The sequence below is a fragment of the Sinohyriopsis cumingii genome, chromosome 7, assembly GCF_028554795.1.
Source record: "Sinohyriopsis cumingii isolate HCF-2022 chromosome 7, ASM2855479v2, whole genome shotgun sequence".
NCBI classification, from domain to species: Eukaryota; Metazoa; Mollusca; class Bivalvia; order Unionida; family Unionidae; genus Sinohyriopsis; species Sinohyriopsis cumingii.
Genome location: NC_142967.1, coordinates 27383612 through 27400412, shown reverse-complemented (window position 1 = coordinate 27400412; position 16801 = coordinate 27383612). Strand labels below are relative to the sequence as shown.

Genomic DNA, 16801 nt, shown 5'->3' with positions numbered 1-16801 from the left:
GCAAAAAGTAGGATAAGATGGGCATTTGGAATAAATAGAGGTCTGGATACGAAAATAATGGGTCTGTTAACCAAACCAAACAAGAACTACAACTTTTACCCTTCTGCTCATGCGCGAGCCAAATAGCCAATGAAAAACAATGTTTCTAACACAACTAGGCATTATTTTATTGGAAGTTGATGTTTTAGGATGTATTCAGAAATAGCTTTTAAAATGTGTTTCTTGCTCGAATTTCAGACGAAAATGACAAAAACCTCCAGGGGTTAATGCGTTAAGAGGTTAGTATTGTGACTGGTTTTCCAGCTGTCAAGATAATGTGAATGGGTGGGATATGGTGCTACGTGTCTGCAGCATGATGCCCCAGCGCTTGACATCACCTTAAATTGCCACACTGCAAACATTGTAGCGATATGATTGAAAAATTGTTACGGCTATGTTAAAAATCCCAATCCAAAATGGACACACACTTCTATGAAGCTGAATCTCTCTTTCACAACTTTCTCAGGACACTCACCCTTAGGTGGTTTATTTAAAGAGAAAAATTACTCCCACAAACTTCCCTTTTTGGCAGAAAATCTTTGTCAAATTTTGCAATTAAATTACTTAAAATCATGAATTTCTTCTGGGAAAAACACCCCCTTGTTTTGCTTAGCCAGTCAGGATTAACTTTCTCTTACTGCTAAAAATGTAACACTTCAATCAAATTCTCTCTGGTTTGTCTTTATTAATAACTATTCTGGAAAATATCAATTTATGACACTTATTTCCAAATGGCACAAATTGTCTCTGGATTTTCTCTGCTTTGTCATTTCCTCTACATGACCTTAGGTTAACATCTCTGTTGGACTGTTATCCTGCAGATCCTAATTAAAACTGACTTGTGCCCCAAACAGAGCATAGATTAAACCGTTCCAAGCTACCAATTTATTGTGAGCCTAACTCGTATGTCCATCTTAATACTTAGTCACACTGACCATGACAAACTGTGCTGTGACAAAACATCCGCAGACAGTTGGTACAATTACACTCTGCTGTGTGACATTATAAATGAGTGTGTGATATTGGATATGAAAGACCACATTATGATGGGGTATTGTTTTATGTGGAAGTACATTATTAACAGAAGATTATGATACAAATAAGTAGCAATTCCAAATAACTAGCATTGTTTAACGGATCTCATAATCGTGCATTATAGGGTTTTTATCATGTTCAGATGATGGTTGATTGCATTAATAATACCCAAGTCAGTCAATGCAGATCTTTATTATGTATGTTGGAGTTTCTCAAGAATATCTTTGACTATTTAAATACTCAACTAGAAAAAGAATGAACAAGGAAAGGAATGGACTACTCGTAAATTCCTACATAATTCATTGTGGTCAGTAGAGCATCAGTCCTTTGAGGGACTCCTCAAAAATTCAGAGGTTGTGTTTGAACAGGGCACACCTTTGGTACTAGCTGATGCTTTGATGTTGATATTTATGTGTGGTTTTGAAGTTACATGCTGTCAGGGATGTACCAATATGTAGTTGATAGATTGCATGTCAAAGCTGTATAGAAAGAAAAAAAAGAGCATGATTATCAAGGAAACAGTTCTCCCCCAGGATCCAATATAGCAGCTGTTTACATGGTAGCTAACACTGTAGGCTGATACTTTGTACTGATCTGTGACTGATCTATGAGTGTATCATATCATTAGGACCTTTTGCAGTATTGATGAGGATTTTAGGCATATACTGATCTTGCATTTTCATTCAGAAACCATTTCCTATCTTTTGTGGTAAGTTATTAGAAAAGGACAAAAAAATGTAAAAATATTTTAATTTCTTGAATTGCCATTTGATGCAATATAATGCTACTCAGATTTATGATTTCTGTTTGACCTTTGTATGCAGAAAATGAATGTGCCACTTCCGTGGATCCAGTAAAGGATGAAATTCCTACTAGAAGCATCAAGCTGCATGCCTGCTTGTCATGCATTTGCTCCAGTGAGAGACATTATTTTGTGCACTGAATATTTAAAATGCATCCATAATGGTCAGTTTCCAGTCATAGTAGACACATGATTTCATATCCATATGTCATCTGTTATAAATTCCGTAGTTAGTATTTTGATGTTGACACTGGCTGAACTTGACATATCCTTTTTGGCAGTTCATTCTTATATGCATTCCTTCATTGGCAGTATTTGTCTTGAAGTTTGCAAATGCAATTGTAAAGCACTGTGGCAAAAGAGTACTCAGTGTTTGTTCACATTGTGAGATGTATGGTTCATTACAAACAAAATGAAGATCATTTCTGGAACAGAAAAGAAATTATTTTGTTTTCTTCAAGACTGGTGCTTTGAAAGATAAACATTTATTACTGAAGTCTCATAGTTTAGGACCATCAACTTTAGATGCACAGTTCATTGAGATTTCTAGCCCACCAAAGCAAACCCATTCAAATTTTTAGAATTATGTGGACCCAGGAAATCTGAACCCATGCAGTTTTCTGAAATGAGGGTTTTATTACTCCAGACCTTTTGGATGGGTATAAGCTAAAAGAAAAATTAAAAGCTTCCTCTGTAGTCCATAGATATTTACATCTTAAGACTCTAGATTTACAGGTTCCAAGAGAATGAACTCCAATGACAGAAGTGGTATCTGGTTAATTTACTTTAATGAGTTTAGTGACTGGTGTAGTAAGTTTGGAACCTTCTGCAGCCTTGAGGGTGCTAGGGGCACCTGTCACTAATATTGATTTGTGTGACTGATAGCTTCCAATGAGTATAGATGTAATATGTGATTTGACTTGAGGCCTTGTAACCCACTTAACCTGGTGTGAACAATTTCCAGGTAGAGACATTCTTCCTGTTTTAATCACTTGTGAGAAAGTTTTTCTTCCACCATTTCAGTATTAGAGAAAATACCATTGCTGCCCATGCTTATGGTCATATCTGTGCCTTCTCAAACAGTTTTAGGACTTTGCCAATACATATCCTGTGCTCTGGAAATGTAGCTTTTTCTTAGTCTCAGCACAGTTGGTCTTGAACATTAAAGGTTATATCTGAGCATTCAAAGACATATTTTAGATACTTTCATACCCCAGTAAACTGATGGTCCAAAGAAGAACATACAATCTAAATTGTGAAATTTCCTTATGGTTATTGCATCAGACTTTGGGATCTAAAAAATTGCATTCAATTTTCTGCAACATGACCCGAAGATTTTGCATTGTTGGGCATAATATGAGCATAATCCATCATCACTGTTATATTTGGTGACAAGACCAGCATCTCTGGAGTACAGGCCACTCAAGTAAATTTTTAATCATTTTTAAAAAAGGACATTTTCAGTAGCAGTAGTAATACGACGGGGTAGGATATGCTTACATTTCAGCTGTCTGTCCACCAGCACAAGTTGTTGATACTTTTCCTAAACTCTCTGGAAGATTGCTTTGAAACTTTAAACACACATCTACATCTTGGTGTAGTTTGTCCAAAATGAAAAATGGTGCCTCTCAGATATCAATATCAAAATCTTTTCATAAAAAAAGTGCTACTTCTTAATGGATGATCATTGTGATCTCAGGTTGGTCCTAAATAGAACTGGTACTGATTGTTGATCTGATATAAAAAAAACCTTGTTATTGCTACTCCTTATGAATGGAAATTTGTATTGCCATGGGTGGTTTCACCCGAAAACTGGCAATGATTTCTAGTTGGTTGTCAGTGAAAATGTTGCCAATCAGATGTCTAATATGGCCACTACCATGGCCATCTTGAAAATAATTTATTTTTTGTTGATGCCATTTTTCCTGCCTGGATGGTCATTCCAGCAAGGGGTTTTCATTAAATGACTTCTTAGAATTGTCCTGATGGTCTTAGAACTAAAGAATGTCTTAGAATGTTCCGATGGTCTTAAATTGTGCGAATGTAATTGCCAATAAGGCTGTCAAAAAAGTCATCTTGAAAATCTAGTTACTGCTACTCCCACTGAACAAAAAGTAATATGGTTGCCATCATGGTATCACTACTTCTAGATGGCTGGTCTTATTGATATCGTGCTGTCACCAAAAGACTTATTATCATGCAGACATGATTTTTCTCCATTTTAAAGTGGAATTCTGCTTTTCTCCTGAACAGAATCAGTTGTTCTTGACATAGTCCATTTTTTATATTATCTTCTATTTGGTTTTTAAAAATGGTCTGTCTGCTCCCATTCCGCAGTGACCCATGTAAATTATTAATTCCATATATTAGTTAGCACACGACTCTCGTAAAGTGTATTCTGATTGGTAAAAGGTTTAAATTCATCCATTGAATCTTCTTGTAATGGAAATTGATGGCAATGGAAAGAAGAAGCATGCTTGCAAAACATGGTGTCCCGAGTTGTTGAGAGAGACCATGATGAAAAAAGTTTACATAAAGGTTTAAAAAACGTATGAAAATGAGAATGGCTGGAGCGAAAAGTTGACAGAAATTTAGTTGGTCAGTTTATAAGAAAACTGAATGCCAGAGGACTGGCATTTTGTGACGTCTGCAATAAAGATCTGAATTACAGTAATTGTGGATCGAAGAGTTTGGAATAGCATCTACAAAAAAAGCTGCGTACGGAAACATTGAAGCTCAGAAGGCATCTGGAAAAATGCAATTAATTACTATAACAAGAGATTTCTTGCATGAGAGAACAGATGTAGCCCTCTGTCAGAATATGCACACTGCATGTTGCCAATGTAAGCACCAGCTTAAAAGGAAAAAGGCTTTCGTTGAGATAGAAAAGAAACGATTGCACATTGAGCCAAAAAAGTCAGTGGTGACAGAAAGGAAGGCTAAAAAAATCTTTGCCAAAGCCGCAATAAGAGCTTGACTGGCATATCAACAGGTTGTGTCCATTGAACAAAAAGACAAGTGAATATATGGGATTATTTGTATATAGTTGATGTACTTGGGTGTTTATTTTACAAATTTGTTATGAAAAGAGAGAAGTATAATATATTTGCTGCAAAAATTGAGAAATTATTGTGACTTAATTATGATGTGAACACTGACATGCACATGAAATAACTTAAGCATCAATAGTATTGAAGAACAAATTCATGTGGCTATAAATAGTGTGAAATTATTGAAGTCAAGTTAAACAATTTTGGTAAGTTTATTAGTTTTTCAAATGATTATTTTTTTTTATGATAATAAGTTGCACCAGGAGCAGTTTTTTATGAGTGTAAATTGTGTTTTTGTCTGGGGTCCCCAGATCGGGATTGCTGCCCCTTGAGACCCTGTTAGGGTAGGACCCCCCCAAAACACCCTTAAAAAAATTTCAGCTTTTTTTTAATGGAAGACCAAAATCATGTCTGATCATGGCTAGTTGGTATTTGGAAATGGTGCCTATCTGATATCCAATAGTCACCATGGCACCCATCTTGAAAATCTTGCCATCATTACTTCTCCAAAAAAGGAAGGTTACATCATCATGGGATTTCCACCAGAAGACTTCTTATGATCTCCTGTTGGTCCTAAATGAAAATGGTGCTTATGTGAAATAAATCCCTCCACCACAGCAGCTAATTAGAAATTATTTATTGCTGAAGGATATTAGAGATGGTTTCAACAGTCTGCAGTTACAAAGAAGAAATGGTCTTGAAGTTCTGGAAATTCCTTTATGCTGATGGGGTGTCAGTCATGTTGAGGAAGTCTTTTTGGGTATTAATGGCTAAAAATAAAATATTTTTTCCTTTATGAATGAATTACAATGTTTTCAGTCCACATCATATATGCATACTGTGTTTATTTATAATGTTTTTTCAGTGGTAAAATCTTGTCTTTGAAATGATATATAATAAAACCTGCCCATAACAGACACCTATGGGAACACAAAATTGTGCCCTTGTTTATATTTGTCCAGTACATAGGGATTAAATATGTCAGTTAAATTAAGCATATGGCATCAGATTTGTCAGTGATTTGACATTAACCAACCAGATTTCAGACTTCTTAGTTGAATGATGAACAGAACAACATGGGACAAAAGCCTTGAAGATGATCACATGTAAAATGTTGGAGCATTTAAAATTTTCAAAACTGATATTTTGATGTAGGTAAAGGCTCAAAAAATTCAAAATGACACAAGAATGTACAGGTTTGTGTGTAATTTTTAACTATACTCTTAGTTGAGTATCTATCACCAAGTAAGGGTCATTACTTGGGAAAGCATGGTGAAAAGTCCTCTGTACTAACCAAGTATGTACAAATTCATAAAGTTTACACAGGCTGAAGATCATAGCCTTCTCTTTATCAAATAAACAAAGAAAGGGTGTTTTTGAGGGAATTACGTTTTCACAGTTTGGGTTATTGAGAGCACACACAGAAAACCATTGAGGCTGATTTAATGCAGTTCACAGGACCGCTTCGATGGCCTAGTGGTTAGAGCATATACCTCGGATGTGGGAGGTCATGGGTTCGATCAATGGCCGAGTCATACCAAAGACTTATAAAAATGGTACTAACAGCATTATGAGGTTAGTGTTAGGACTGGTCGGCCTGGTGTCAGGATAATGTGACTGAGTGGGACTTAATTCTACATGTCTCTGACATGATGTCCCATTGCTAGACGTCACTATAAACTGTCATACTGCAGACATCATAGCGATATGACAGAAACATTTTTAAAGCTGTGTTAAAAATCCAAATCACACACACACATTGCAGTTTATAAATTGTGAAAGATTTCCAAAAGGTCTCGTTTACTTTTGTTGAATGTACCCTTTTATTTCATATGGTTATTGCTGAGATTGTTTTCTTTGTTTTCTTTATTTAATGAAGACTTTAATGTTGTTTTTGGCGGAGTTTATTATGGTTAAAAACTGTCAGTTGCTGACTCACACAGCAAAATAATGCCCAAAGGTTGTCTATGCATCAATTGACCAGCAGTAAAGATTTTATGGTTAACATGGTTTTACGTAATTTTCTGTAACTGTAGGCTTGAAATTGCTTTAAAGTTTAAATACAGGTTCATTTTTTAAGTTCTTGCTACTTTTTGCAAGTACTTAATTTTTTCAGTAATAGACTGTGAATCATTATTTTATTATTTTTATAACTTCTTAGAACGTAAAGATGAGAACATGGAAATGTGAAATCAGACTTGAGCATAAAGAGGAAAAATAATTCAACTGTTATTTAGCCCTCATCTTAGCTAGCCAAGGTTCTGATATGATAACCCTATCTACAACTTGGTTGATCGAAGAGATTTTTTTTAGTGCTTTGTCCTAGCGACATCTATTGGATTTCAGGAGTTCCACTCTTATTATATTTTATGTATTTGTGCTGTTATATAGACCTTTAATTGCCTGGTTTATATATTTGTGCTGTTATATAGACCTTGATTGCCTGGTTTATGCATTTGTGCTGTTATATAGACCTTGATTGCCTGGTTTTATGTATTTGTGCTGTTATGTAGAACTAGGTTGCCTGGTTTATGTATTTCTGTTATATAGACCTTGATTGCCTGGTTTATGTATTTGTGCTGTTATATAGACCTTGATTGCCTGGTTTATGTATTTGTGCTGTTATATATACCTTGATTGCCTGGTTTATATATTTGTGCTGTTATATATACCTTGATTGCCTGGTTTATGTATTTGTGCTGTTATATAGGCTTAGGTTGCCAGGTTTTATATTCTGTTGTTACCTAGGTTTATATGTATGATGCCTAATGAACGTACTCATGTTGTCATATAGATTTGGTTTGAAAAGTTTATGTATATGTGCTGTTATATAGACCTAGGTTGCCTGGTTTATGTATTCATGTTTTTAGTTTGTAAATCACATGTAATTGTGGAGGATGACACTTTCAAACTGGGTATACCTCACACACCAGGCATTAAGGTTGTGTATTTTGTTCATTACTTTCAATTGATAGTGTAAACTGATCAAATATTATCACTCAGTGTTCCTTTTACTTAAACAAACAATTTGTTTGTTGAGGTTATTTGTCTGTCTAACTGGAGTATTTCTTCTTCTTAGTGCCAAATGGTAGAGCCGTCACCATTTACACATAGAGAGGTTGAAGGCCATGTTTGTATGACAGAATCATCTCTTGGCATATTTTTGACAAGCTGTTTTAAATTCAGAGGGATTGGTTGTTTAGATCTCGTATTTGAAATTTTTTTGTTAGCCCAGAAGTTGTGTTTGGGAATAAGCTGTGGCCAGTCTGTTCATGCAGGGGCAAGATCAGGATATATGTGATGCTAGTTACCAAGGGTATCCTTAGTCAGGTGTTACTCATTTCATGAATTTTTCTTATGCCATATTATGCAACTGTAATATAATCAATACAGCTTTCATATTCAGGTGATAATCCCTATAGATCTACATGTATCAGCTGTCTAGATATATTTGTTCATTTTAAAATTCACTCCATTTAGGTGAAAGTGTTATATGAAGTAGAAATGGATGCTTTGCAGTTAAGTTTTAATATGTCACTGCATGAGTGATTGTGTAAGAGGGATTTAATTCTTGCTTCATTTTTTTTTTTTTTACATTTTTTACATTCAAGTCTACAATTTGGGTATAATATGTATCCATCAGCTTGATCAGTCATGGTTGCTAATAGGAATGGCTCAGTGTTGAAACTGGAATAATAATCAATAGACAGCTCTTCCTCACTGTAACACAGTAATTGGGGTAGGTAACTGCCAGCCATGTTGTGTATGGTGTAATATTAAAGATCTGAATCTATGAGATGTAGGGTGGGGGTGGGGGCATGTGTTGGCACTTAGATGAACACCAAAAATGAACATAATTATAACTGAATATATGTACATGAAATACTTAATTATCACATAATGGTAATTACACATTTAAACTGATTGAACAATTGCATGCATAAAAGTAAAGATATAATCAAACTTAATGTTTTATTAAAAACCAAAAACCTTTTTGTATTCTGTAGTTCCATATTTGGCAGAAAAATCATTTTATTTAAAAAAATACACAAGACCAGGCTTTCATTGATTATTTGGTTGCTGTTCAGTTCTAGTATAATTTGGACTTAGGTCTGTAAAAAAGTCTCTTCTGTCAAAATTCACTTTGGAAAATCTGATCATCTTCAACTTTTTCTGTGCTTCAAAAGTCATCCTAATGCTATGAAGGACAGGGTAAGAGTTACATCTCGTGTATTCTGGATGATGTACCTGGGATTTTCTGGACAGAAGATTCCATTTATGTATGACAGCCTTGTAGTTTATAATCCCACTTTGAACTAAGAAACAAGTAGTCCACAGTCCAACTGGCTCCAACAAGTTAAAATCATTCTTAGGCAAGGGTAATTTGATGTACCGGTAACTAGGACAATCTTGAAATAGGACAAAGAAGAAAAAAACTAATTTGGAGACTTTTTTGGTGACATTTTTGCCTACGTTAGTTGGTCAATATTAACATCTCCATGTCATTAAAGCCTAACATGCAGGCACCTTTCGACCAATGAGAAATACTGTTACTGGCAAAGTTGTGAATATCTGGTAATTTACAAGTGCACTGGCAGCTAATCGGACATTCAGACTTAATGTCCATCACATATTCATAAATTAAAATTTTATCATCCTAACTTAAACATATTTTTACCATTTTTAAAAGAAATTCCATGGAATTTCCAGTATAGACTGAAATAAATAATACCAATTCACATGATGTAAGTGTCAACATAAAATACTTTGATTTTACATGAATTACTATTCTGAGGAGGAGGCAGATTTTCGTTGTTGTGGCAATTCTTAGTTGGTTTTTGTTTAGTAAGTTGTTTTATGGCACAGCACCACAAATAGGTTATTTATTGCCAAATCTTTTGGAGTAATGTGTTTTGCTTAAGGACACATCATGGTAGCCAACCCAGGCTGATTTCAAGGTAGGATTCAAACCAGCACCCATATGGTCAAAAGTCGGGCATGCTAACCTCTGAGCCACCTGAACACTTTTGCAACTTTTAGTTGCCTCGTACAGCACAATAGACCTATTCCACCTATCATAGCATAGCTGGAAAGGGGGTAGGTAGTTGTCACCACCAGATACATTGGCTTTTTTTTAATTAGGTAGGAGGAATCATTACTATAAATAGAGATTATTCATTTCAAATAATTCAAAGGGCAGGTATGTTTTTTATACTCTACTTGTCATAAATCAGAGGAGCTGATGGAATTGGGCCATAAGTCAGTTGTATGTCCATCTGTTAGCATAAATTTGTTGCCATTGTTACCTTACTTGAGAGATGGCTGTGAAACCTTAACACATATTCATCCTCTGGTCTTGTTGGCCCCAAATGAAAATAGTGCTGCTTGGACATCTAGTATGGCTGCCAGTGGTCATCTTGAAAATCATGTTATAGCAAGTCCTTCTGAATGGATGATTGCATCAGCATTAAATATTCACTGAGTGACTTATTATGATATCTAGTTGGTTCCAAAGAAGTCTGTTTGGTCCTAAATGGAAGTGGTACTGATTTGGCTTTCAATACGGCCATAACTGGCCATCTTGAAAATCTTTTTATTGAAATTCCTTGTACATGTACGTGGATGTTCATATTAATATAGGGTTTTGATTGAACGATTTTGTATGCCGTCTTGTAGGTCCTGAACAGAAATCATACTGACCTAATGGCCAGCATGGCCACCATGGCAGACATTGTGTAAATCATGTTATTGCAACTCATGAACAGAGTTATACATGTATTGACATGTTGTTTTCATGAAAAGACTTCTTATAATGTCCCATTGCTTTGAAACAAAAATGGTGACAATCTGATATCCAGTATGGCCGTCACACAGTAGCCAGCAGTCAGCCATCCATTAGCACAAGTTTGCTACCGCTGCTTCTTTACACTTATAGTCATCTTCTGGTCTAGTTGGTCCTAAATGAAAATGGGACTGATCCAGTGTAACTCTCACAGTAGTCATCTTTAAAGTTTAAGAACTTGTTATTGCTATTCCTTCTAAATGGGTCGTAGTATGAACATGGGATTTTTACTAAATTCTTAAGATGCCTAGCTCATCCTAAATGAATATGGTGCCAGTCTTTTGTCCAATATGGACACTATGGCAGCCATCTTGAAAATCTTGTTTTTGATACTCCTTAATGGATGGTCATGTTAAGTATCTTATTCTTGCTGCTTCTGTTAATTTTGAGGTCATTTTCTCATAGGGTTTTCATTAGAAGAGTTCTTGTTGTGTCTAGCTGGTGGCTGTCTTGAAAATATTATCTCTACACCATTTTAAAAGGGGCAATAGGTCAACAAGAGGTTTTCACCATTAGACTTATAATATCTGGTCAGTCCTAAATAAGAATGATACCAGTTGTACATCCAGTATGGTTGCAAAGATGGCTGTCTTGAAAATCTTTTTTTTTACTGCCCATGAATGAGTGATCATTATGACACAGATTATTCATCAGAAGACATATACTGATGTCTGCTTGGTCCTAAATGACAGTGGTGCCTTTTTGATATCTAGTATGTCCACCACATAAGCCGATTTGAAAATCATGTCATTACTGAAAAATATTAGAGATGGTTGTTGCATTTAAAAAGGAAAGAATGGTCTTTCCATGAATTACAGGAAATTCATTTCAGCCAGTAGAGCATCAGTCTCTTGGAAGAACTCTTGGAGTGTTTTTTTTGTTGCATTTTTTTCTTTCTTTTTTTAAATCTGATGCCTCTCACCTTTATAGAAAATTAAAAACTCATCCTTACCAGTTAAACAAGTGTTTATTTCCACATGTGTGAATAACTTCTGTATGTTCAGAATATTGATATTACACTTAAGGATGCAATGTTCAGTAAGCCTATTAGGCATATTTCATTAGTGCTTTAGGCTGATATGGGTATCCAGCTCTTAGGACAGTTTGGGTATCAGGCCCTTAGGACAGTTTTGGGTATCAGGCTCTTAGGGCAGTTTTGGGTATCAGGCCCTTAGGGCAGTTTTGGGTATCAGGCCCTTAGGGCAGTACTGGATATCAGGCTCTTAGGGCAGTTTTGGGTATCAGGCTCTTAGGACAGTTTGGGGTATCAGACTCTTAGGGCAGTTTTGGATATCAGGCTCTTAGGACAGTTTTGGGTATCAGGCTCTTAGGACAGTTTTGGGTATCAGGCCCTTAGGACAGTTTTGGGTATCAGGCCCTTAGGGCAGTTTTGGGTATCAGGCCCTTAGGGCAGTTTGGGGTATCAGGCTCTTAGGGCAATATCGAATATCAGGCTCTTAGGTCAGTTTTGGGTATTAGGCCCTTAGGACAGTTTGAGGTATCAAGCTCTTAGGGCAGTTTTGGGTATCAGGCCCTTAGGACAGTTTGGGGTATTGGGCCCTTAGGACAGTTTGAGGTGTCAAGCTCTTAGGGCAGTATTGGATATCAGGCTTTTAGGGCAGTTTTGGGTATCAGGTTCTTAGGGCAATATCGAATATCAGGCTGTTAGGGCAGTTTGGGGTATTAGGCTCTTGGGGCAGTTTGGGATATCAGGCTTTTAGGACAGTATTGGGTGCCAGGCTCCTAGGGCAGTTTTGGATATTAGGCTCTTGTGTCGGTTTGAGTACCAGGCTCTTAGCGCAGTTTTGGATATCAAGCTCTTGGGGCAGTTTTAAGTATCAGGCTCATGGGGCAGTTTTGGGTATTAGGCTTTTGGGGCAGTTTTGGGTATCAAGCTCTTGGGGCAGTTTTAATTACCAGGCTCATGGGGCAGTTTTGGGTATTAGGCTTTTGGGCAGGTTTGGGTATCAAGCCCTTGGGGCAGTTTTGGGTATGAGGCTTTTGGGGAAGTTTTGGGTATGAGGCTTTTGGGGAAGTTTTGGGTATTAGGCTCTTGTGGCAGTTTTGGGTATCACAGGGGTTAACATAACATTGATTTTTCCATTGACCAGCAGTGCCAGGTCAAATGGGATCAGTGGGCATTGTAGAAAATCAATTGGTCCTCCCAGTTAGGCTTAATTACAGTTAATAGGTCATGTGGGCCATTGACAGTCCTGTTAAATGGCCCTCCTCAAAACCTACAGGTCATTGGGCCTGCAGTTATATCCACATTTGGTATTGTTTAGCATCTTAGCACATAGAATAGCTTGCAGAAGTTGAATACAAAAAGCTTGCAGTGTTTCCCCTAGTGTTGTTGGATTTAAAAATGTAAAAAATCCCCTTGGTGTCATAACTTTGGGTCAAATTGAATATTTGGGAGTCTGATGCACAACTGAGGGTAATGGGAAATATTGGGCTAGCGAAAAATGCAGATAGTTCACATTTTGATGATGCTTATAGTGACTTTCACAAGTCTTCCAGTCAGACATTGGACATTTATTTGTTTTACATTTTTGGTCATGGTCCATGGCATGAGCTCGTTACACCCAGAAGCACATTATAATTAGGTGCATTGTAATGAAGGAAAGCTGTCTGTTGAAGTATTGATAATAATTTGGAAACTTAACAAAAAAGTAACAAACTTAGGTTCTGCAAATGAAAGTGAAAGAAAGGATGACATACCATTTAATTACAACGGAAAGGTTTTATTTGTTAGTCTAAATGGAATTGATTTGTGGAAAATTTTACCAAAGTACTGGTTCTTCTTGAACAAGTGAGCAAAATATGAGAAAGTTAAAGACGAGAATGAATCAGTTGTATTTCTGAAAATGAAATCAATTTAAATTTGGCAGATATAGGTTTAATATGATGCTGTCATAGGTATTGCCTGAAGTATTGATTTTAAATTTCTCATTGCCACATCCTTCAGCAAATATCGAAATATAAAATCATAAACCACCTAACTAATAGATATTTACTCCATTTTCACAAAGAGAACAAAGTTTGGTTGGTCTGTTGTATTGTGTTGCTCAATTTAAAGGCAGACATTTTCATTAAATGTCAGTTTACCAGAACAACATAAAAATATAATATGTAAAATCTGATAAATAATTTTCTTAGAAGCTGAACTTGTTTTTTGATCTGTATAAACTCTAAGGTTCTATGGATATCTAACTATACTATTCCTGGTATGCTTGAAATGCCTTTAAAAAAAAAGTTTATGCCCACAAATGTATTTGGCTGTGTTTAGATAATATTTAATACAATAGGATTTTGTTAGGCAAATTATTTTTTATATCAGATTATTGGTTCTTTAATAAAAGTTGTCACAAGAACAGTCCATGCTGGTGACAATAGTGTTATCAAAATCTGATATGTAGACTTGCATCAGCCAAAGGCAATTTTTTCTTCAGTTTCTTATAATTATTTTGAAATTCATTGTTATTTTACTCTAGATACTAAATACCATCCCCATTAGCTTGGTTTTCTTTGTTTTTTTTTGTTTTTTTTGTGATGCCATTCATAGGGGAAATGCAATTATTCAGGACAAAATTCCAGAGAGCATTGTTGGGCATTGTTAGACGGCTTCAGGGCATGAAGTCACTCAGATGGGCATATAAATACCCAGAACTTGGATGGCTTGCCTCAAGCCAAATATCCCACTGAGCCAGTACTAGAAATGTTTACCTGTACATTCCTTATGTATATATGCAGTAAATTTGAATTTTAATCCCTGGAGGAGTCATCAATAGCCTTTCAAAAGGTCTACTTTCACTCATCAGTCATGCTTGAGTGGAGAGGGAAGTTTATAGAACCAAATTGGGTGAAAGTTAGTATGGGTGGGAGGAGTGTCACGCATAGTTACCCATGTTGTATTGAACTGATGGCTTTCTGAAATGTGATTGATTCAGGGGAAACATGTTGCAAAATTTCTGATGTCCCATGTGTCCGGATGCCAGCTGACTGAAAGTTGACTATACATCTAATCCCTGGTAAAACACCATTCTACGCTCTATCTGGCACAGATGTGTTAGCGTGGCTGTGGGGCAGCACTTCATCCAATATAACATCGCAGCATACTCACACTGGAAGTCGACAATTTACCCAATTGACTAAGTGAGATAATTACAGGGATATTGTCCCATGCCTTAATGGAGAAATTTTAATCGGAATACACAGTCTGGTGAAAGGAAAGGTACATCTGTAGGTACTGCTTTGTGGTCAATAGACGGAAGACTGGGTTACCTTTCTTCAGCATTGTTGAATCTGATGTTGTATTGATTGTTGATAATTCAACCCTGTCACAGGTTGTGCCTTCACATATGTAGAGTATTTATTGGAAAAGTTTACTGAAACCAAGTATATACATGACTGTTCTCTGATTCATCACATATACTTATATCATCATATGGAACAGCTCTGTGACCAAGTAGGGGACTATAACTGAACTACTTGAGAGAACATTTATATGACAAAAACCATATCTGAAGTTTTAAGAAAAGTTAAAAGTTTTCAGTTTTAGAATTATACATTTGCTGAGACTGACATGCTGTATTTTAGTGTTATTTGAGGATTATATTGAGAAGGCAATAAAGCCAGTTAGAACTTCTATTGTCCAATATTCATTTCTGTGGCACACATGGTCGACGCTTCGAATCTGGAATTGGTGGAAACACTTGGACTCACCACACCAACAATTCCGACTTTAGGACCAACTGCCATAGCACCAGTCAGTGTAGTCACCCCTCTGCAAGTTTCTCCATTTATTGCTTCATCCACTACTTCACCTCGATTAAAAATTGTGAACTCCAATCGTTACCTTGGATCTGGACTGACGAGAATGCATCCATACTATTATGTGCAGTATGTTCCTGTGGGCCTAAAACATGATACGGTATGATATTTTATTTCATTCTCTTTTACATTTCAATCTGATGAATTATGTTGCTTTCAAAAAGAAAGGGACAACTGTATTCTGATTTCACATAGATGGTTTAGTAGGATCTTCATTAAAAAACAAGAATAAAAACAAAACTTGAAATGCTTTTAAAATAGGAAGAGATTTTTTTAATGAGGTTACTCAGATTCATATGATTTCGGTAAAATGTTCTCAGAATATGTTAGTGTTAGGCAACAGGTTTTAAAAATAATTATTAGTAATGATCTCCGATTAGTAACGTTCCATATATTTTCCACTTGCGGTAACCTCAAGATGGTATAAATCTTTGGGTGAGAATGAGTGAATTGGGAGAAAGAGTAGTAGTAGATATGTGCAAGAAGAATCATTTCTTCTGGGTTGTTCCTTTTTCTTCTTAGATCAGCAGCTGCACAGCCTTATTTCCCAGTGTTGTGGCACAGTGGTGCATTTTTCTCACATGTTCTGCATTTTGATCTTGGGATCCGTGACATCATAGCTTTATTCCCTAATGTTATTGGTACAGTGGTGTAGTTTTACTCATGGACATGTTTATTTATGCTTTCTGATTATGGGATCTGTGAAAGTTTGTTCCTCCGTGTTGTGGGCACAGGGGTGCATTTTGACTCATATAGAGTTTTCTCAAAAATGTTCTTAGTTCATCTGTATTGAAAACCACTATAGATCTTATCTGTTGGCTTTATGTATTTTTGAGTGTCATTATATCTGTTGGTTGGTTGAAGCAAACGAACCAATTAACGAAACTAAGATTTACTTATTTGGAACTAATTTATAAATGTGATGTCCATTTTTAATGATATTTTAGGGAGAAAAAATTTTGACAAAAAGAATTACACATGGTTTACACAGACATCATTCAGTAGGACTGCATACACTAATTCCATGTGCCAGAAAGAGCCCAGTGTTTGTACTCATTTTGTTTGTTTTTGATGCAATGTTGAAATTGCAGTACTTGGCAAATGAAAGGAAATTTTAAAAATAATGTTAAATTGACTCGTTGTCTAACAAAATATTTCACATGAAGCATTGTTTTCCTAACCAGATCCTGTCAGCAATTG

At 36.0% G+C, this 16801-nt stretch overlaps 1 protein-coding gene across 12 annotated transcripts in view; it reads left to right on the top strand.

Annotated features, from left to right (window-relative positions):
* Positions 1–16801, top strand: part of LOC149794932 (nucleolysin TIAR-like) — a 250754-nt gene that overhangs the window by 75762 nt on the left and 158191 nt on the right. For 2 of the 12 annotated variants that reach the window (XM_089964585.1, XM_089964580.1), the window contains exon 1: positions 14662–15701. The exons of 6 other annotated variants lie outside the window; for them this stretch is intronic. In XM_089964585.1, coding sequence (XP_089820711.1) covers positions 15447–15701 — 255 coding nt within the window. In that variant the 5' untranslated portion in view covers positions 14662–15446. Of the gene's footprint in view, positions 1–14655; positions 15702–16801 lie in introns of those variants that run through there. 4 more of the 12 variants (XM_089964584.1, XR_016422215.1, XM_089964583.1 and 1 more) reach the window with 4 other exon arrangements.